The 21860-nt window shown below is 40.9% G+C and overlaps 1 protein-coding gene across 1 annotated transcript in view; it reads right to left on the bottom strand.

Moving 5' to 3' along the window:
- The window catches only part of TTN (titin), a 241644-nt gene that overhangs the window by 157343 nt on the left and 62441 nt on the right, over positions 1-21860 (bottom strand). Inside the window, exons 61-95 of the mRNA XM_082311459.1 lie at positions 21567-21854; positions 21101-21379; positions 20612-20893; positions 19732-20010; positions 19342-19623; positions 18546-18824; positions 18133-18420; positions 17648-17926; positions 17268-17546; positions 16887-17165; positions 16497-16784; positions 16077-16364; positions 14925-15206; positions 13888-14166; positions 13488-13769; positions 13064-13342; positions 12653-12940; positions 12153-12431; positions 11770-12048; positions 11414-11692; positions 10976-11263; positions 10515-10802; positions 7494-7775; positions 6942-7220; positions 6549-6830; positions 6149-6427; positions 5364-5651; positions 4938-5216; positions 4565-4843; positions 4188-4466; positions 3371-3658; positions 2929-3216; positions 2118-2408; positions 1113-1400; positions 18-110 (exon numbers count right to left, since the gene is read on the bottom strand). Coding sequence (XP_082167585.1) covers positions 18-110; positions 1113-1400; positions 2118-2408; positions 2929-3216; positions 3371-3658; positions 4188-4466; positions 4565-4843; positions 4938-5216; positions 5364-5651; positions 6149-6427; positions 6549-6830; positions 6942-7220; positions 7494-7775; positions 10515-10802; positions 10976-11263; positions 11414-11692; positions 11770-12048; positions 12153-12431; positions 12653-12940; positions 13064-13342; positions 13488-13769; positions 13888-14166; positions 14925-15206; positions 16077-16364; positions 16497-16784; positions 16887-17165; positions 17268-17546; positions 17648-17926; positions 18133-18420; positions 18546-18824; positions 19342-19623; positions 19732-20010; positions 20612-20893; positions 21101-21379; positions 21567-21854 — 9708 coding nt within the window. The remainder of the gene's footprint in view (positions 1-17; positions 111-1112; positions 1401-2117; positions 2409-2928; positions 3217-3370; positions 3659-4187; positions 4467-4564; positions 4844-4937; positions 5217-5363; positions 5652-6148; positions 6428-6548; positions 6831-6941; positions 7221-7493; positions 7776-10514; positions 10803-10975; positions 11264-11413; positions 11693-11769; positions 12049-12152; positions 12432-12652; positions 12941-13063; positions 13343-13487; positions 13770-13887; positions 14167-14924; positions 15207-16076; positions 16365-16496; positions 16785-16886; positions 17166-17267; positions 17547-17647; positions 17927-18132; positions 18421-18545; positions 18825-19341; positions 19624-19731; positions 20011-20611; positions 20894-21100; positions 21380-21566; positions 21855-21860) is intronic.

Here is a 21860-nt window from a genome sequence, read left to right as displayed (position 1 = left end):
TTGAAAAGAGTTCTTACTTTCCATGACTTTGATACTCTGAGGCTCTGACACAAAATAAAGTTTTCCTTCCACTTCTGCTTTCTTAGCTGCTGGTGCAGCTGCTGGTTTTTCTAAAAGACAGAGTCAAACAATTAAAATAGATGGTTTCATGTAATCATTTATGTTCATGCATGATGATGCTTCCAAAGGAATTGTAAAAAAGGAATTAATTACAGAGATGGAACAAAATACTATGCAAGAGAGAAAAATGCAAAATACTTCCATCTTGTTTTAATTAACTTATATTTTACTTTCCAAATGAAACTGAACACTATGGGCCATATTCTGATGTTCATTAACTTCACTTAGGTCATTGATATTCTGCATGGATGGAAATTCATAGATGCATATGCAAATAAGAAGCCTCATTTTCTAAAATGGATCAGTTTTTAGTGAGGTATTCTGTTTTCTCTCTATTTCTGGAAATTTCACCCTAAGAGTTACTTGCATTTTCTTATCAGTGATCTGTTAAATTATTTTTTTTCTTTTGTGTATTTCTTAGCCTTGCAGCTACCCATGTAGTGAAAAAGATACTATTTCTACATATTACTGAACTCTTATGTCTTTTATGCAATGGTAAGACAAGACCTGCATGGAAGAACTCATGCTTAGGCAATATTTACTTTCAGCTAAAAGGTCAAAGTGTCTTAAAATTGTAACAGTCCTGAAGCAATTAGCCTCTGAGGCCACACGCTCAATCAAATTCCTTTTGTATTTTCCTTTAATAAACACCACCCATCCTTTCCATAAAATGTGCATGTCCAAGTGATTTCACTCATTCAGCCTGCATTTTTCTTAAATTCGGTGTTTAGATTTAGAAACTAAATTTTTCATCTTTTTGGTAAGAATATACTATTGATTTGACACTGATCTCCCACTGTTTATGTCACTATTTATATATAAATTATTGTTAAATATACTGTCATCCCAGATGGTACATTTTTGCAAAGAACTAAAAGATGCTAATTGTTTGCTATTAATTATTAACATTTTTGTTCCACAGAAAACAAAGCAGGATGGAATTTTGTTTTAAATTTCCATCATATGCCTTGATTTTCTTCATGTTACTGTACCTTTAACTGTCACTTTAGATTTGCAAGTATCAGTGCCAGCTGCATTTGAAGCTTTGCATACATATTCTCCTGAATCAGATTTGGTAACTGCAGCAAGTTCCAGAAGAGCTACTCCGTTAGCAAAGCTGAAGTTGCATCTGTCTGAAGCTCTTATTTCTCTCCCTGCCTTCAGCCACTGAATACGGATTGGCTGCGATCCTTGGACATGGCAGCTGAGCTGTAGGGTATCACCTTCCTCTGCTGCTGCTGGCTGAAGAGGCTGGTCAAAAACTGGAGGCTTTTTAGGTTCTGGAATATGAAAATGCTTGAGTGAATACTCAAGGAAGGAAAGTATGATTAAGAATGTAAGAGAAAAAGATGCACGTGATTCTTAAGAAGACAATGGCAAGGAATGAAGGAGGATAAGCAAAAATCTGAGAAAGTTGCTCATAGTTTTGGAAAATGGAATAAGTATCAGATGAGTATGTTTTCTATGCAAACATGGAAGAAATACCTTTTCTCCATGCAACAAGGACATTTACATTCAAAAAACAGTATAAGAACTCAAGCACTACTATTAGTCTGCAAAACTATAAAAGCACCTTTAAAGAAACAAATATGCAATCTCTTGCAAGAGTATTATGATGAAGTGCCATGCTGCCACAACACAGTCAAGGCTGCCCAAGCTTAGATGTAATTGCACAGAAAAACTGTTATTCCATGAAAAGAAAATTATTAAAAATTCAACAGAAATGTCATATAAAGATTTCAATGTTCACTTTAGATCAATCATAGCAAATAGTGAAAAAATAAAGAAGCCTCTCCCTGAAAAATATTGTTTTATTTTAATCACAAAATTAAAAGAATTCCTTGATTTTGTGGTTTAACTCAGTTTTATCTTGTCCATCTCAGGACAAATTACTGCTAAGGTAAGTAAAATCAGCTCCTAAGATAGAGGCTGTATATTTGCAGCAAACATACAACAAAGAAAAGTAAGAAGCAAAGAAAAATAAGACTTCAACTAACCTCTGATAACAACAGAAGATGTACACAACACACTTCCCGCTTCATTGGACACTTTACAGGTATATAAACCAGCATCTGATTGCTCTACACTCTTTATATGCAAAAGTAAGGTATTGTTTTTGAAAGATATTTCACAATGAGGGCTTGAATGAACTTCCTGATTGTTTTTATACCAAGCAACAGTGAAAGGCTGAGAGCCAGAAACATGGCCCTCAAGTTTAAGTTCATTCCCTTCTGTTTCTTCTACTGCTTCAGACAGTTTCTTAGTAAAAGTAGGTGGAGTTTTTCGTTCTGTAAAGAGAAGAATATATTATTCAAATTCAATGAATCAAACCTGAAATGAAAAATTCTAAAGAAAATGTTTCAAGAAAAATTTGAACATTGGGGAATTGATACTTGCTCTCATTTAAATAGAATTTTTTTTTTAAGAAAGTATGCCAAGATAAACAGCAGGTTTCTTGCTCTTACAGTCACTGTCATAGTTGATTTTCTTATTTGAAAAAAAATCCTCTTACATTGATTTAAGTCAAATGCCACTTAAAAAAACCCAAGATTTTTGTTGAGTTCTCAAGAAAGAAATAGTCCAAAGCCTATAAAGAAGCTAGGCCAAAGAAAATATTCTTTCATTTCTCCTCCCATTGTTGTTAGTGACCCTTACCAATTCCCTTAAGAGACCCATGGTATCTCCAGATAGGTACTTTCAAGCTATATCTTAAAAGTTTTTCTCAAACTTATCTTGCAGCAATAAGGCTAACTTCCTTTATAATTAAAGGAAGAAAAATGTACACACAATGTATTATCTATTCAGTACCTTTAACACTCAGTTGAGCCGTGCAAGAGTCCTTTCCAACTTCATTGCTAGCATAACATGTGTACTTTCCAGAGTCTCCCCTGTCAACTCTCAAGATGGTCAAGTGGGCCGTGTTGTCTACGTAACTGATCTGGTAGTTTCTTCCTGTTCTGATCTCTTGGTTATCTTTTGCCCAAGTGATTCTAATAGGCTGTGTTCCAGAAATGTGACACTCAAAGTCAGCACTTTCTCCAATAATACCATCCAGGGGTGTAATTGGGATGTCAAAGAATGGAGGAGTCTTCCCTTCTGAAGAGTGAAAGAAATAAAAAAGCATCACTTTAAAACGTCGATTTTCTGTAAACCTCTGTGAAATAAATATTATTTGTACAATATTAAATCCGTATATAAGGCAAAAGTGAGTTTTAAGATATTTCCATTAAATATTTCACAGCCCACCGACCTGTAAGGACAAGCCTGCCACTAGAAGAAGCAGTCCCAATCGCATTGGTAGCTGTGCAGGTATATTGCCCAATAAGGCTCCTATCTGTCTTCAAAATCCGGAGGGTTGCTACATTATCTACGAAGGATGTGTGAACATTGTAGTCCTCTTTTACACGTACACCATCTTTAAACCAAGATACTTCGATAGGTTCTGAACCAGCAATGCCGCAATCAAATGTAACTGGTAAGCCAATACTTTCATGAACATCTCTTAATTTTCGTGTAAAAGAAGGAGGAAGTTTACGCTCTGTAAGAAAACAGGTATTGTACAGTGAGTGCTTTCAGAAGATATGCACCTATTGCTGTACTCACCAATAATCACTGCCTAATATACTACAGAGTATGCTGGATTTTTGTTCATAACCTCTGATTAAAAATGTTATTCAGCATATCATTTATTTGGAACCTGATGTGAAAAGAGCACTGTGCATATGGTTGCAGGAAAATACATAACCATTCTGCCCTCCGTTACACACAGTGAGTCTATTTAACGCTCAGGACTGCTAATGGTGGAAACAATCAAAGCAATACCCTCAATGGGGAAGGAAGGTGCAGAAGTTTGTATCCCTGCAGAACAACTGAGGTTAGTAAGAGACATATTTCGACTAGCTTTACTGGTAGGCCTTTGTTAATAGAAGACAGTGCCACAGGGTATCTTACATGTCAAGAAATAGTAAAGTGTTTAACAAGGAAAAGGTAATCTTTTTTTTTCAAAATAGCAAAGCATACTTAAGAAAAATAGGGCATTTTCATATTTTTTAAAATGAAATATTCACCTTGAACTGTCAGTAAAGATGATGAAGCAGCCTCCCCAACAGTGTTTTCTACTTTGCAGATGTACTCCCCACTGTCACTACTGTCTACCTGGCTGAAAACCAGAGTGGCAACTTGGTTCTTAAAGTGCATTTTCACAGTAGCAGTTCCTCTCAGCTTTGTATCGCCTTTGTACCATGATACAATCATTTCTGGTGTTCCAGCAACCTGGCACTGTAAGGATGCAGAATCCCCAACAGTCACCCGCACTGGCTCCAAGGGTGTAATGAAGTAAGGTGGTTCTGAAGAACAGACATACACCATTAGCATAAAAGGGTATTGCACAATGAGCATTAGTAGTTCAAATAACACTTGAGGAAGTGATGGTGGCTTGACGCACCTAGTATTGTGATTGTGCCATGACAATTATCTTGTCCAGAATCATTTTCAATATGACAAGAATATTGCCCCTGGTCTTCTAGTTTGCTACTAGGGATTTCCAGTATGGCAGATGTTTCTGTAGTAGTGATGCTACACTTTTCAGAGTGCATTATTTTTACTCCATTTTTCTTCCATGTCACTGAAATTGGTGGAGTACCTGTATACGTGCATTCCAAGATTAAATTTTTCCCTTTCTCTACACTTAAATTGTTCACCTTCTTCACAAATTTGGCTGGTTCTATAATGAACAATGGGAAGAAAACAAATTAAATAAAACCAAGAGATCATTTTTAGAAGCATGAGAAGCATAAGATACAGTAGTCTGGACAAACCTTTGACAAAAAGATGTGTTGTGCAAGAAATCTTCCCTGCCTCATTAGAGACCTGGCAGGTGTAGTCTCCACTCTGAAGTGGATGTACATCAAACAGCTCCAGTTCTGCAATTGAATCTTGCAAGGTGATATTGCATCTGTGTCCTGGTACTAGCTCAACACTACCACTAAACCATTTAACTTCCAATGGAGAGGAGCCTTTTATGATACTGGTAAAGGTTATGTTTGACCCAGATAAAACATTCAGTGGTTCAGGCTTCTTCACAAAAGATGGTGGTTCTAAACATGCAAATAAAACAGACAGAGAAGTACATTTGAATTTTTGTTGAAGAGCACAGTAATCAGAAATATGTAACAAAGCAAAGAATAAAGTCTTTTTGAAAATAAATTTGTGCCCTCTGACTCTGGCTTCTTGTTGATACTGACCTCTAACACTCAAAAATGCACTGCATTCATCAGACCCAGCTACATTAGTAGCTGTGCACAAATAAGTTCCCATATCAGATTCCTGAAGTCCATTCACTTTCAGAGAACAGGTATTGTCTGTAAGGGTAGCCTGATACTTGTCTCCACTGGTAATCTCCTGTCCATCATGAAACCAGGAAACCAGAATAGGTGGTGACCCATAAACTTTGCACTCCAGTACAGCATAAGAACCCAGATGACCATAAGTTTCTTTCAGTTTTCTTGTGAAAGAAGGAGGTATAATACGATCTGCATTTGTTTAAAAAAAAAAAAAAAAAAAGAAAATTACCATACAGGAGCTTAAAATGCAAAAAGTTCCCCATGCATAATAAAATAATTTAACTTTCTTTTGATATTTCTACTTTAGCAATCTGGTCCTACACACCTAAGTCACTGAAAAATAGATAGTTGATGGTTAAGAATATGCTGGAGCTTGCACTCACACTTTTTGAGGGACACCTTTTATTTTTGCAGTTCTTTTTCATAAGCAACAATATTGCACCAGCTGTCCAAGAAGACATGTAGATTAACGCTGAAGAAATCAAGTCCTCGCAACAAGTCCTGCCCCTCAGAGGTTAGGTAGGCATCTATTCTTGATGCCTGCCAAAGTGACATGCCAAATACTCCTAAGATTATACAAGTAATGAGTGTCTCAGGCTGCCAGCCCTGAGAAACAGTTTGCTATCTGAAGGCTTTGTAAAGGAACTGTGAGATCAGATGTGACTCAAAGAGAGTAGTCAACTAACCTGAAACATGCACTGAAGCTGTGCAGCTGCTTTTACCAACACTGTTTTTCACCTCAAAAGTGTATTCTCCACTGTCTTCTAATCCTGCATTAAGGATCTTAAGCCCAGATACTTTGTTGAAGAAACTGATTTTATACTTATGGTCGGTGGACAGTTCATTCCCATCCTTAAACCACCTAGCAGTAAGCTCTGGTGTGCCGTCTACTGTGCATTCCAGAGTACAAGAGTCTCCAGCTGTAACTTTGACTGGGCCTGGCTTCTCTACAATGACTGCAGGTTCTGCAATGAGATGCAAGTAACAACATTGTTAAAAACAACAGTGCAATAGTTATTAGTATCATAAAACTGAAATTTTAAAGCATCTTAAAACACATTGTGCTTTTTATCTCATGCTACTAACCTAGCACTGTCAGTGTGGCAAAGCATTCCTGAACTCCAGCATCATTTTTTATCTGACAAATGTATTTCCCAGCATTGGCTGGTTCTGCATTTCCAATCCGCATAGTTGCAATGTTTTCTGAATAGGAGATCCAAAGATTATCACTTTCTCTAATGATTTCCCCTTTGTCTTTTAACCACAGAACAGAAATGGGCTGTGATCCTTCTACTGCAGCCTGCAGTTCAATCGAATCTCCAGCTACGACAGTGAGATCACTCAGCTTCTTCACAAAGGTTGGTGGTGCTATTTAAAAGAAGATATTTAACAGTAAAAAAACCATGACAGGAGCGGAAAAGTAGGAGGAGAATGACAGGAACAATGAAATGCCAAGAAGGTGCCAATCTTTATACAAACCTCTTAGTGTTACAGAGCCAATACAGGAGTCACTTCCCACATCATTTACAGCTTTACAGTGATATTCACCAACATCTGCAGTGTCCACACTGAGAATGTGAATACTAGCTAGGTAGTTCTCAGACATGACCTTATACTTCTTGCTGCTCCGAATTTCTCGTTTGTCTTTATACCATGAAATCTGGAATGGAGGAGTGCCCTGAAGCTCACATTCCAGGTGAATATCAGACCCTTTCAAGGTCTGGACTGGATGGGGCTTCTTGGTAAAAATGGGGGGTGCTGTAAAAAAAAAATAAAAGAGGTTAAAGTTTGTGTTATTTGAGCAAAGGAGATTAAAGAGGACAGACTATTCAAGCAGCCGTTCTGGTGCCGAACAGCAAAGACAAACCATAAATAAGAAAGATCTCCCACAGCATAACAAACAGGCAAGAGGTTTGCCATCTATTCAGACTGGTTTTGGCCTCTCTGACTAAAGAAAGTGGGATTTAATAGCTTTTCCACAAAGGAGGACTCATACAGATAGAAAGGTAAGGAAAGAACTGGGATTCTGACCTTTTACTTTCAGTGAGGTACTGGTGCTTGCACTACCCGCCGGATTCTGAGCTTCACAAGTGTAGTCACCACTGTCTTCAACACTGAGGTTGTGCATTTCAATGACTGCCACCGAATCCACAAAGGACATTCTGTATTTTTCACTGGGATGGATCTCAGTTTCACCTTTGTACCAGGTGACTTTGATTTCTGGAGATCCACCTATTTTGCATTCATACTTAGTGGAATCATGCTGTTTCACAAGTCTTGAGGAGTCTAGTTTCTTAATAAACCTTGGTGGTTCTGGAAAGCCAAAAAGGGAAGATGATACTTTAAACTGCACTGATTCTTTGAATAAGCAGGGAAATATGTAACAGAAAATAAAAGCTCTGGGGACTTGTGCAAACATTCTAATTTTGCAGTTGCTATGAAATTTTTTTCAGATGATTTCAAGTTGGTCAAAAATCTAGATTAGGAAGCAAGCAAGTTCTCTATGTGCATTTCAGTTAGTTTCTCCTTACTTTATTGTCCCACTCTACTTCTCCTTCTATGTATTCAGTACAGATCAGCTGACATGTGTGGTTTTCTTTAAGTAATATCCTCTTGCAATACATGAGTAAACAAAATGCCTGATGGAAATGTAAGAATCCGAACTGTTCAGCCAAGAAATATTATTAAGAGCATTTATGCTAAGCATTGTAGCAACTGGTTTGTATCTTAATATGTCATTAACAATTGATATAGTCAATAAATGCATCTGCATTATAACCCTTCACATATTTATTGCAAAGCCAAACATAAAGATGCATATAAGGAGCAAAAGTCAAAGAGCTTAGGTAGCAAAAAAAAGAGGTTCAAAATAATCATGCTGAAAAGAATTATGAGATGGCTGGTATTACAGAAATGGGTGTTAAAGGTCCTGTGACTGAAAAGTAAACCAGATGGTTACATTTTGTTTTGTAAGGAAAGAAAGAGGTGGAGGTTTGACACTTTTCATCAAAAGTACCATACAGATGATTCAGAATCACAAGACCGAATGCTCATAGATCAAAGATATAACTAGTAAAGCCAAGAGGTGGTAATGTGGGCACAACAAACAAGTCTCTGTAAAACAGGATGAAGAGCCTCTTTGTGCATCTGTCTGTAAAGTGTAGGAAGAATATCTATTTTATTGTGGGTTACTTCAACCTGTGGGACATTTGCAGAACATCCTATGTTGTTAGTAACAAAACTTCCTTAGACTTTCTAAAAATAGAAATGATGGCTTGTTAACACAAGGACTCTTGGAATCTTAGTAGTTTACTATCAGATTTCACTACAAAAAAGAGTTGATCATCTATCTGCAAACTAACAGTTGCTGAGTAGTCACACTCTAATTACATTCCTTTCCAAAAATGAGGATATACAAGTTAGTAAGGTAAGTACTTAGGACGTAAAGCAGTTTCTAGAACCTAAAGCAATGGTTAGAACTACAGATTGGGAACATTAGATGTTAAAGTGGGAAAGTTAATAAAAAACCAGGAGATTTTCAAGATCAATTGAACAAAAGATCTTAATTCTACAAAAAAAAAAAAAGGGCTGTGTGTCATAGAAGTGAGACAGCATCTGCTCAAATTAAACACATGCAAATCAATGCACACAGAGAGCTTGCCCTTCAAAGTTCTATAAAAACTAGCTGACAAACAATGAACATCATTAATTTTACAGCCCTGGGGAAACTGTACAAATTCCAAAGGACCGAAGTGAGTGCCAGTGTAAGTTCAGGATTAAAAAACAAAATAATAATCCTGAGGGAAAAAAAATAATTTCAGGATTTTATGAGTAAATAGTTGAAGAGTAAGAAAATAAATAAGGTTACTTGGGATCATTCTATGAATGGTAACTCTGGTCAAATAAACCTATTAATAATGTTATCATTAATAATAAACAGAATTGTGATTCTGGTGGAAACAAGCTTTAAATCTTTTAAAGAGCTTAGATTTCTTGCTACAATCTTTCAATGCTTTTTGTAAGTCAAGCTACATAACAGCATCCCTACTTGCCACTAAATCCACAGATAATTCAGTCTGCCGCACTCTTCCCACCCCACCAATAAATCTCTGTGGATAGAATATACTCTCTCTATATATAATACATTTGACAAGCAATTATTACAAAATCTTGCTAGTGGTAGTTCAGCTTCTTGTGTTATTTGTCTCAGAGAGTAAAAGTCATAGTATTTACTCTTCAAATGGTTTTGGTTTTTTTGCCCCAAATACATACAGAGGGGAAAAAAGAAAGTAAGCACTAAACCAACAGGGACATTTGAACTCATGCATAATTTAAGTAGTGTATTTTACATTTGTTCTTTTGTAAAATCAGTAAGAATGAGATATCCGGAACAACTATAAATAAATCCAGTGTTCCCACCTACACTGAGGAAATTACACTAATATACAAGTGTCACTTGTACCAAGACAGTTTGATCCAGTAATAAATTTAGACCATTGAAATGTATAAGATTCACACACTATATGGAGAAGCAAAGTGTTGGCGGAATGGATATTTGTCACCAAGTCTGCCCTCAGATCCTTCATTTTTGCTGTCTAGAACATCAGTTTTCAATGTTTTCAGTCTGTGAAAGAGTAAAACTATTTACAGGAGCTGCATGCCCAGTAAAAATACATTTAAGTCTCATAAGAACTGAGTTTCTCTCAGCTACCTTTCCCTGCCCTGGACAACAATGAATATCAATACTGGAGAAGGAAGATAGATTTTGCTGGCCAACAGGGTCACTCATAAAGGTGCAACAGGGTACTAAGTCAGAGTTAACATTTCAATGGAAGCATCCCTTTGATAAGACAAATCATGTGCTATACCAGACCAGAAGAAAGATGAATAAGTGTTCAAGTATTACAAAAATAGTTAAATGAAATAAGACATCTCAGTGTAGTAGCCTCTTGTAAAGGTTGTTAGTTTCACATGTCTGCATTCAGGGCTTTGTTTTCTGGGTGTCTGCCTTGCAAAGAAAATCCCCATGAATGCTAAAGCTCACAGCAATACCTTGTACAGCCAGCTGAGCTGCGCATGCGTCTTTTCCAACACTGTTGCTGGCAGTACATGTGTAGAGTCCAGCATCCCCTTTACCGACTTTTAGGACTGTCAAGCTGGCCGTGTTTTCCACCAATGTCATCTTGTAGTTGCTACCTGGGCGGATCTCTCTGTTGTCTCTGGTCCAATTAATCCTCATGGGAGCAGAGCCAGTCACGTGGCACTTAAAGGTTGCACTTTCCCCTAGTGCCACGTCAATAGATACTGGCTTGATGTCAAAGAAGGGAGGTTGTAGATGTTCTGCAAAGAGGAAAGCATGGCAGAGCTCACCACCAAGCCCTCCACACCACACACCTCATGATGTCATGACCATGCTCCCTGGCCACCACACAGTGGGCAGAGCAGGAAAAAGGGTGAAGAAATAAAAGAGCAAAGACATACAAAAGATCTTTGTCTAAATGTGAACTACAAACCTGTGAGGAGAAGTTTGGCGCTGGAAGATGCAGTCCCCAGAGAGTTTTGGGCTGAGCAAGTATATTGGCCACAGTAAGCCATACTAGTTTGCAAGATCTGGAGAGTTGCAACATTATTTAAGAAGGCTGATTGCATGTTATCACTGTCGCTTAAGAGAACCCCATCCTTGTACCAAGACACCTGCATAGGCTCTGAGCCATTTATGCGGCAATCAAATGTCACTGGGGCACCAACTGCCTCCTGAATATCTTTCAGTTTTCTGGCAAATGTAGGGGGAAGTTGACGTTCTGCAAAACAATAATAAACACCACTCTAATTAGGAAGCCACCTTGTCAATCTAAGATTAATTAACTCTGAAATTAATAAGAACCTCTTTCTGTAGACAACAAAGAGTTCCCACAAACTACCCCAGGAAAGAGTGGCCCTCGGCCCATCACCTTTAACAACAAGCGAAGCTGTGGAGGTGGCGAAGCCAACACTATTTTCTGCTTTGCAGATATATTCCCCAATGTCACTTTCCTCCACAGTGGAGAATGCCAGTGTTGCCACATTATTCTTGAAGTGCATTTTGCAAGCCTGTGTTGATCTGAGCTTGGTGTCATCTTTATACCAGGACACCTTGATTTCTGGTGCACCACCAATCTGGCATTTTAAGACCAAGGGCTCGCCAACCTTCACTTCCACACGATCCAGGTGTGTGACAAAATAGGGTGGTTCTAGGGAAAGAGAGAGCATGGTGAGCAGAGGCAGAGCATCACTAGGGTACCTTAGGGGGATCTGGGGTGATGCATACCTAAGATGGATACAAGGCTGTGGCAAACATCCCCACCCGCCTCATTTGCCACCTCACAGGTGTATTCGCCTTCATCACTCTTGGTGCTGTTGAAGATTTCAAGAATGCCAGATTTGTCAGTAGTTGTAACACTGCAGCGTGGAGACTGAGCAATTGTCATGCCATTTCTTTTCCAGGTGACAGAGATGGGAGGGGTGCCTATGTAGCTGCTTTCCAGCACAATGGACTTCCCCTGCTCCACACTGAAATCACTTAATTTCTTCACGAAGACTGCAGGCTCTGTGGGGAGGCATAGATCAATAGTGAGAGGGACAGATGTGGCAGGACTGCAGGCAGAGCATGAAGGGAGATACCTGTGCGTACATGCAAACACACAAACACACCTTTCACAAAGAGTTGGGTTGTGCATGAGGCACTGCCAGCATCATTTGTGACCACACAGGCGTAGTCCCCGCTGTGGCCTGGCTCCACGTTGTACAACTGCAGCTGTGCCACAGACTCATCCAGAGAGATGGAGCAGTTGCTGTCTGGCACCAGCTCCCTGATGCCTCGGAACCAGGTTACTTTGAAGGGTGTAGTGCCCTTGATGTAGCTGGTGAATGTCACACTTGATCCGGGCAAAACTTCATGGGGATCAGGTATCTTCACAAAAGAAGGTGGTTCTACAGATCATGCAAAGAATTGAAGAGGGAGAAAGATGTTAATAGGAGAATGTCTGTGGAGGAGGAAAACTGGAACAGGTTTGAGTCAAAAAAAGGAGAGAAAGAGGGAGGGGGAAAAAAAAACAACAACCAAACTTGAAAAAGAAACCATGTGAAACCAGAGGGAAGGAAGAGAAGAGGAAAGAATTTTGTTGAAGGGGCTGTAGTATCCTTCCACTGACCTTGTACAGTCAAGAAGGCACTGCATTCATCAGATCCAGCCACATTGGCTGCCACACAGGTGTATGGCCCTGTATCTGTGACATCCAGGGCATTCAGCTTCAAAGCACAAACGTTATCCAAGAATGAGATTTCGTATTTTTCTCCACTGACAATCTCATTCCCATCCTGAAACCAGGCCACAGATATGGGGGATGTGCCAGACACTTTGCACTCCAGAAGCACTGAGGATCCCAGCACCCCATTTGTTTCTTTTAGTTTTCTTGAGAATGAAGGAGGAACAAGACGATCTAAGTAGGACAGGGCAGAAGAATAGGAAGAAAAGTATTGGTTTTTTTGGGGGGGAAAGGAAAGGGGGAGGAAAAAAAACTTCCGTTAAAGACAAGTGTGAACAACAAAGATATAGAGCTGACCTGAAACATCAACTGAAGAAGTGCAGCTGCTGTCCCCCACCTCATTGTGCACCTCAAAAGTATACAAGCCCCTGTCTCCCCTGTCTGCAGAAAAGACTTTCAAAGTGGATATATTATTGAAAAAGGTAATTTGGTATTTGCGGTCGCTCCTTAGTTCTCTGCCATCTTTGTACCACTTGGTGATAAGTTCAGGTGTTCCTCCTACTTTGCACTCCAAGGTAAAAGGATTGCCAGCCATTACTGTGATCGGCTCGGTCTTCTCTAAGATGACTGCTGGTTCTGAAATAGGAATGGAGGGGTCAGTGTGTCACCAGGAAATCTACCCACAAACCAGTTAGCACAGGATATAAGCAGAAAACAAAGGCTGGTAGAGACAATTGTGCAAGCTGTAAGATATAGTACCTGTGAAGCAGGCTATACCCACCTAGGACTTGTAAAAAGGCAGAGCACTCCCGCATGCCAGCATCATTTTTGATCTGGCAGATGTACTTCCCAACATCAGCTCCCTCTGCACTGGCAATCTCAAGAGTTGCAATGTTGTCCATAAACCACATTTGGACATTTTCACTCTCCCTAATAATTTCACCCTTGTCCTTGAGCCAGACAACAGAAATTGGTGGGGATCCTTCCACCACTGCCTGCAGGGCTGTTGGCTCCCCAACGAAGATTGCAGTGTCACTCAGCTTCTTGGCAAAGCGTGGGGGTTCTGATGGCAAAAACAAGGAGGCAGAGGAGGGTTAATCATGCATGCCTGCTTGGAAGAGGGACAGCCAGGAGATCAAGAAAAGAGGGCAGTGATGCTGTTGATCCTCTAGCATACAAACCTTTGAATTTCACCGGGCAGGTGCAAGTGTCACTTCCCACTTCGTTCATAGCTTTGCATTGATATTCTCCAGTATCTTGAGATTCCAGATTGAGAATATGAAGACTGGCAACGGAGTGCTTTGTTGTCACCTTGAACTTCTTGCTGCTCCTGACCTGCCTCCGGTCCTTGAACCAAGCCACCTCAAAGGGTGGAGTCCCTGCTATCTCACACTGGAGGATAACATCTGAGCCTTTAAGTGTGTCCACAGGGCTCGGCACCTTGCTAAAAACAGGTGGTTCTATAAAAAAAGAATCACATCATAATGTGTCAGCCTGCTTCCCTGGGTGGCTTTCTGTATAGTAGCAGGAGGCAACATATTCAGGAAGGGGACCTACACTTACTCTTGTAAACCAATATTTAGCTTCCAAATATGTGGCCTCACATCTAAAAAATGCTGAGCCTCCGCCATCTCCCAGCAAGCCATCCCAGTACTCAGAGTCCCAAGGGCAGAAAATGTGACACTTCTGCACCTGTTTGGAGTTAGTGCTCAATGCCCCTCCCCAAAAGCCACTCTCCCCTCTCTCCAGGACCACATTCCAGCTTTCCCCGCCTTTTTCCAGTCATTAAAGCTACCATCAGTGAGGTTCAGCAACACAGCCTCCTCTTCCGTCTTGAATTTCATCCCTGCCGGGATCACTGTGTATAAAGAGGAAGCAGAGGGATGGCTGCAAAGTATGCCCAGCTCCCTCACCATGGCTGGTGCCTCATCTAGTCCATCCTTCCCTTGTGACCTGAGAAGCATGCCTTATTCGGCTTGCAGCTGACTTAAATGGGGAGACAAGGGAATGGCTGCACAGTGCTGAACACCCACCACTATTTCCTGCCTGGTCTCTGCTGCTTAAAGACAGCAGCATTTGAATGTGAGAGCAGCTGGAGAGACACTGCCCCAGCAGCCACCAACTGCCATAGCAGGAGCTCCCTGTCCAGGGGGATGTGCAGCTGGGAGAGAGCCCAGAAGCCAGGGATTCTGGTGGTGTGTGGAGCCACGCTGCTAACCTTTCACTGCGACTGAAGTGCTGCAGCTGGCTGTGCCAGCAGAGTTATGGGCTTCACATATGTAATCGCCGGCATCTTCAGTGTTAGCACCCAAGATGGTTAACGTCGCCACGGAGTCCACAAAGGACATGTGGAACCTGTTGCTTGCCTGGAGTGCCTGATCATTTTTGTACCACATGGTTCTGATCTCTGGTGTGCCACTGATTTTACATTCAAGTTGAACTGTGTCCCCCTGCTTCACGAACCGCAAAGCTTCAGGCTTCTTGATGAACTTGGGAGGTTCTGCAGAACAGAATAGGTATGTAGAGAGTGATAGTATACCTGTTTGCCATGTGAAATCTACAGTGCTGAGCAAGAGTTAGGGGGAGCACAACAAAGTAAGCTTGCTACAGCAGCTGGCTGTATCCCCAACCAGAGTTTCCTCTCAAGGAAAGACGGAAGACAGAGAAAAGAAGGCAAAGACAACTAAAACTATGTTCTGCCAACTCTGGAGCGTGCTGCGTCAGACAGCTGGAGCTGTAAAACACACATGAAGGATGATTGCTCCACCCAAGGGAAATTTTTCCGTGACCTTTGAAGGGTGAAAATATCCCCAGGCCAGCATGAAAGATTCGACAAGCCCTTCACCCCCAGGAGCAACAGAAACACGGTAGGGATAGTTTCACTTGCTTACACATCTTCAAAGCGCATTTCTGCATGAAGAACTTAAGTGATTCATAGTCTAGATTAAATCAGCAATTCAGAACTCTAATTGAAATCTTTAGCAAATTTGAAAGAGTCACCAATGCTGGCCTACAAATGCAAGGTAGTTGCATTTACCATATCTCTGTTTTCCATACAGTAATCACTATGTGTGACTACCACTGTGACTGTAGTTTAAGCACTAATGACAAAGTAAAAAGCAGGGTGAGTGCAACTCCATACAAACAGCTTCACAAGGGGACCTTTCCCCTTGGAGATTTTGCAGGCACACAAGGCTTCTACTGTCATGCAGTATAGTAAAGAGAAGGTCTCCACATGGTATATGTCTGCTTTCTGGAAAGCTACTTTCTATATATTTCCAAACTGGAAAGGGTGGAAGACGAGACTCAGTAACAAAGAGGTCTCTTTGTCCAAGAAAAAGAAAACACACAAATGAAGGTGACTTAATACCTTTGACACTGAGTTGGGCTGAGCAAAAATCTTTCCCAGCTTCATTACTAGCTTGGCAAGTATATTGGCCAGAGTCTCCTTTACCCACTCTGAGCACTCGAAGGTGAGCTGTGTTGGCTACAAATGTAATATTGAAGTTTCCTCCAGTTCGGATCTCCCGACCATCCTTGGACCAGGTGATGTGTATTGGCTGGGCTCCAGTAACATGGCATTCAAAGTCAGCACTTTCTCCAAAAGGCACATCAATAGATTCTGGTTTGGTGTCAAAGACAGGTGCTTGCTTGGGTTCTAGAAACACAAGAAAACAGTGTAATACTCATACCTCACGAAAAAGCTAATCCAACACACAGATACTAATGCATGCGTGAAATGGGAAGGGGGAGCCTGTGATCCAGGCAAAAGTTTTGTAAGCCAACACACCTGCCACTGTGAGCCTAGCACTTGAGGTGGCAGTGCCCACAGCATTGGTGGCTGTGCAGGAGTACTGCCCAGTATGATTCATCTCAGTTCGCACCAGTTGCAGCACTGCAACGTTATCTACAAAGGATGTGTGCACATTGTGGTCATCGCTTAGCAGCACACCATCTTTATGCCAAGTCACAGTAATGGGTTCTGAGCCATTGAGCCGACACATAAATTTAAGTGGTAAACCAACAGGATGCTCGATGTCCTTTAATTTTCTTGCAAAGGAAGGCGGTCGTTTGCGCTCTAGAAGAAAGCAAGTAAAGGATAAATATGCCCAAGGAAGCAATTTTTTTATAGTTTTGCAAGAGCAAAAGAATTTGTAGCAAGCTAATATAAAATCATCACCTTGAACTGTTAAGAGAGCCTTTGTAGATGCAGTTCCTACACTGTTTTCTGCCTTGCAGATATATTCTCCACTGTCATTGCTAACCACTTTGTTGAAAATAAGTGTAGCAACGTTGTCTTTAAAGAACACTTTGTACTCAGGAGTAGACCTGAGTTTTGTATCACCTTTGTACCAAGACACAGTGATTTCTGGTGTTCCAGCAACGTGGCATTGCAATGTTGTATAATCCCCAACTGACACCTCAAGAGGTTCCAAGTGTGTAACAAAATAGGGAGGTTCTAAAAAAGAGAAGCAATTAGATAGGTTCATTATAGTGTCTGGCCTTGGAAAGCATACACTTGAAAGAATAGGCAAGAAAAAGAAGCAAAGGAAGCACACACCTAGGGTAGACACTACAGCCTCACAAACATCTCTTCCTGCCTCATTTTCAACACGGCAAGTGTATTCTCCTGCATCTTCTTTGGTGCTGTCCAGTATTTCCAAGATGCAGGATTTTTCTGTGGTGGTGATGCTACACTTCTGAGATTGAGTGATGGTGTGGCCGTTCTTCTGCCATGTCACAGAGATGGGCAGGCTGCCTGTGTAAGTGCCCTCCAGGATGATGGGCTTGCCAGGCTCCACATACTGATCGCTCAGTTTCTTCACAAAGACAGCTGGCTCTAATGAAGGGTAAGAAGTCACAAATGTTGAGCACGGCAGGACAAATGGAGGGAAGGAAACAAAATTTTAAGGTAAATAGAGAGACACAATCTTTACAAACCTTTTACTGTAAGATGTGTTGTACAATTTGCCCTGCCAGCATCATTAGTCACTAGACAAGTGTACTCTCCACTTTGGAGAGGAGTTACATCAAATAACTCAAGCTCCACAACAGAGTCCTCCAAGTAGATATTGCATTTGTCTCCTGGCACAAGCTCATTGGCCCCTCTAAACCAGTTCACCTTAAAAGGAGGGGTTCCTCTGATAACACATGTAAAAGTGATGCTTGTGCCTGGCAAGACATCCAGAGGCTCTGGTGTCCTCTCAAAAGAAGGTGGTTCTAAAGACACAAGAGAGAAAGAGAGATAAGACAGGTTGCTACAGCATAACCCTGGCATTTCCACACACCTACTGAACATAAAGAACAAAATCTTTATTTTCCAGTCAATAATTTTCTCTGAGTATATTTACGAAAGACCATAGGCTATTTCAAGAGAGAAAGAGAAAAGAATAGCTCAGAGAGATTCCTGACCATCATATACTGACCTTGTACGGTCAATACAGCACTGCATTCATCTGAACCAGCTATGTTGGTAGCTTTGCAGGTGTAAGTTCCAGTATCTGAGTCGCTCAGTGAATTCACTTCTAAAATACATAGGTTATCTGAAAAGGAGATTTGATGTTTTTCCCCACTGACTAACTTAAGTCCATTTCGGAACCAGGCAACAGAAATAGGAGGTGAACCCGACACTTTGCATTCCAGCAATGCTGAGGAACCCAGGACACAAGAAGTTTCCTTTAGTTTTCTTGTGAAAGAAGGAGGAATGATTCGATCTGCATAAGAAAACATAATAAATCCATGGTTAGGGAGAAAAGAAGGGAAGAAATGGAAGAAAGAAAAGAGAACATGACTGAAAGAAAGTTTTTGTAAAAGATAGAAGACAAGCAACCCAACCAACCTAGAACATCAACCGATGCTGTGCAACTGCTTTTTCCCACGTCATTCTGCACTGCAAAAGTGTACAATCCACCATCTTCTTTTTCTGCATCCATAATTTTAAGTGTAGATACTTTATTGAGGAAAGTAATTCTGTATTTTTGGCTGCTGGTCAGCTCTTTGCCATCTTTGAACCATCCAGTGGAAAGCTCAGGTGTGCCTGCCACTTTGCACTCCAAAGTACAGGCGTCTCCTATAGTAACTCTCATTGGCTCTGCTTTCTCTACAATGACTGCAGGCTCTGGAAGGAGAGATGAGTAACATGTATGGTGAAAACAGGATTTGATTAGTACTAGCTATAAGTATAATAGCATGATAAGATAGGGCTTACACATTTGATACTAAGGATATCTCAGTTTTTTGGGCTGGGGAATTTTTTCAGCTCTGTTTTTTCCAGCCTTTATTCTACCCTAAACTGGAGATTTCACATGCTCTCCAAAATGAAGTAAAAAATATTTTTAAACTCCTATGAGAGAAATGCAACTGTCTGTCCATCTCCAAGCAGGCATGAGCAGAAGACACGACTTAGAAATCCAATCAACTGGATCCCATCACAGTGTAGAGGCCTGTGGTTCCTTTCACCCCTATCCCTGGACAACTGGAAATAAGGAACCTGACTACTGCTTGTTGGGGACACAAGGATTCTCTGTTTTGATTGTTTTGAACTCAGGGGCATAAGCAAAGCATACAGCTGACACTAAATAGCCAAATTCCTAACTTTAAAAAAAATCTTTTATGAACTTGTGCTTTTTACCAACCTAGAATAGTTAAAGTAGCCATGCACTCGCGACTTCCAGCATCATTTCTGATCTGACAGATGTATTTTCCAGCATTTCTTGTCTCTGTGCGCACAAGTTGTAAAGTTGCAATATTTTCTATAAATGTGATCTTCGTGTTTTCACTTTCTCTAATAATTTCCTCTTTGTCTTTAAGCCACTGCACAGAAATTGGCTGGGAGCCCTCCACTCTTGCTTGTAACTCTACTGGTTCACCAACCACAACAGTTACGCTGTTTATTTTAGTCAAGAATTTTGGTGGTTCTGAAGAAGAAATATGCAGTTATAGTAAATACTCACAGTGTCTACGTAAAGAAGAGCAATGCAGTGCCATTGAGGGCACTGCAGAAGGCATATGTGCCAATACTTTACCTTTCAGCTTCACAGTGCACAAACAAGTGTCACTTCCTACGTCGTTCTGTGCTTTGCACTGATATTCACCAACATCTGCAGCTTCAACATTAAGAATGCGAACGCTTGTATGGTAGTTTTTGGCGGTAACCTTATACTTTTTACTACTGCGAATTTGTCTCCTGTCTTTGTACCAGGTAACGTCAAATGGTGGTGTTCCTGAAATCTCACATTCCAGGCTAACCTCAGTTCCTTTGAGCATGTCTACTGGAGAAGGCTTCCGGCTAAAGACAGGAGGTTCTAACAAGGGAAGAAAGGAACATTTTTAGAAAGGAGTCTGGAGCTATTTGACCAACAAACAGTTTACTAATACCAGCTTCTACGCAATGAGACTGCTGAGAAAATCTACAGAATGGGCAAGGACTTTTCTCATTTTCTGGGCACATTATGAAATGACCTTGCAGGTAGGTGAACATTCAGAGCTCTTAGCTCCTCTGTAGAAAAAGTAAACAGGGGTGACCCTTGGCAGAGAGGGTATAGGTCTCTTTTAGCTGGTAGTAGTCTCAAATACAGGGTGTAAAACTGGCACTGATCAGTTTGGGTCTGTTCTTTTTCTTCATATTTCAGCTCCTTGATACAACAGCTCCCACTATGATCTGTCTTGGACGTTGACAATCATAGAACTGGGGAACACCTGGCTTAGCACTCATCTGCATTAAGAGCAACATCTCTCTTGTTCAGGCCCTGGCAGAGGGGGTGAGGGGGCATCAAGAAACAAACATGACATGAAGAAAACGGCAGTCCTGAAATAAGAAATTAACCTCATGTTCCTGTGAATTTCTAAGGGATAAAACCACCAGGGAAAAACAGGATGTAGTCAGAGAACAAGAGGACAGCTAACCTTTCACTGTGACTTTGGTGCTACAGCTGGCCTTGCCGGCGGGGTTGTGAGCTTCACAGATGTAGTCACCGCTCTCATCAGTACTGAGATGATTCATTTCAAGCACAGCCACAGAGTCAATGAATGATGTCCGGAATTTTTCACTGGCAACAATTTCATGGTCATTTCTGAACCATAGTACTTTCATCTCCGGAGACCCACTTACTTTGCACTCAAGCCGGGCCGAGTCACCCTGCTTGACTACTTTTGCCGCCTCTAGCTTCTTAGAAAACTTGGGTGGTTCTAAAAAACCAGAAAAGTGGGATCAGGAAGGTCTGAGTTAATACTGGAAAGAAAAGAGGATGGAAAAGAGGCAAACAACTGGGGATTGCAACCACAGGGTAGGGAATTCACTTGGCAGTATATCAAAGATCACTGAGGTGGGCTTGGCAAAAATGAAAGAAAAGAAATAGATGAAAAGACTGCAACATGACAAGAAAGAGTGCACACCTGTTACCATCAATGTTGTAGTGCAAGAGTCACTGCCAACGTCATTTGAAACATGGCAAGTGTAGTGCCCGCTCCTAGAAGTATCCACCGAATAGAGTGTTAAGAACCCAGTTGACCCTTCAATTCCAATGAAACAAGTTGGACCAGATACAAGTTCTAAGTCTTCTTTGAACCACTTGACTGTAAAGGGTGGTGTTCCTTTTAGTGTGGCCTTAAACTCCACTGTGGAATCTGGGATGGCTTGCTGGCTTTCAGGTTTTACTAAGAAGCTTGGTGGCTCTGCAGTTTTTAAGAAAAAGAAATATTCAGTTACATCAGAAATGTCTAAGAATGAAGAAAATTAGCGCGGTAAGCACGAAGACCAAGTTTTCAGCATTAAGAGGTATAAGAGTGTTATGTTAGCATAAGATTTAAGGTATTTTCCCAGCATCTATCACAAATAAGAAGTAGTAAAAGAGTTTCAAACCTTTCACAGTCAGGACAGCACTGCAAGAATCGTTCCCGGCAACATTAGAGACACTGCATGTGTAATTTGCACTGTCTGCCAGCTCTAGATTAGCAATCTCAAGCGAAACAGTGTTCTCATGGCACAGGCTTCTATATTTTGCACTGTCAGTTATCTCTTTTCCATCCTTAAACCATTTTGCAGTAATGGGGAGTGACCCAGAAACTTTGCATTCCATTTGGATAGAAGATCCCAGAACGGTATCCTTTTTGGTTAGCTTTTTGATAAATGCAGGAGGAATTGATTGATCTGCCC

Source organism: Platalea leucorodia (genome assembly GCF_965183815.1).
Source record: "Platalea leucorodia genome assembly, chromosome: 5".
Classification (NCBI taxonomy): Eukaryota; Metazoa; Chordata; class Aves; order Pelecaniformes; family Threskiornithidae; genus Platalea; species Platalea leucorodia.
This window is presented reverse-complemented; position numbering and strand designations above follow the sequence as displayed.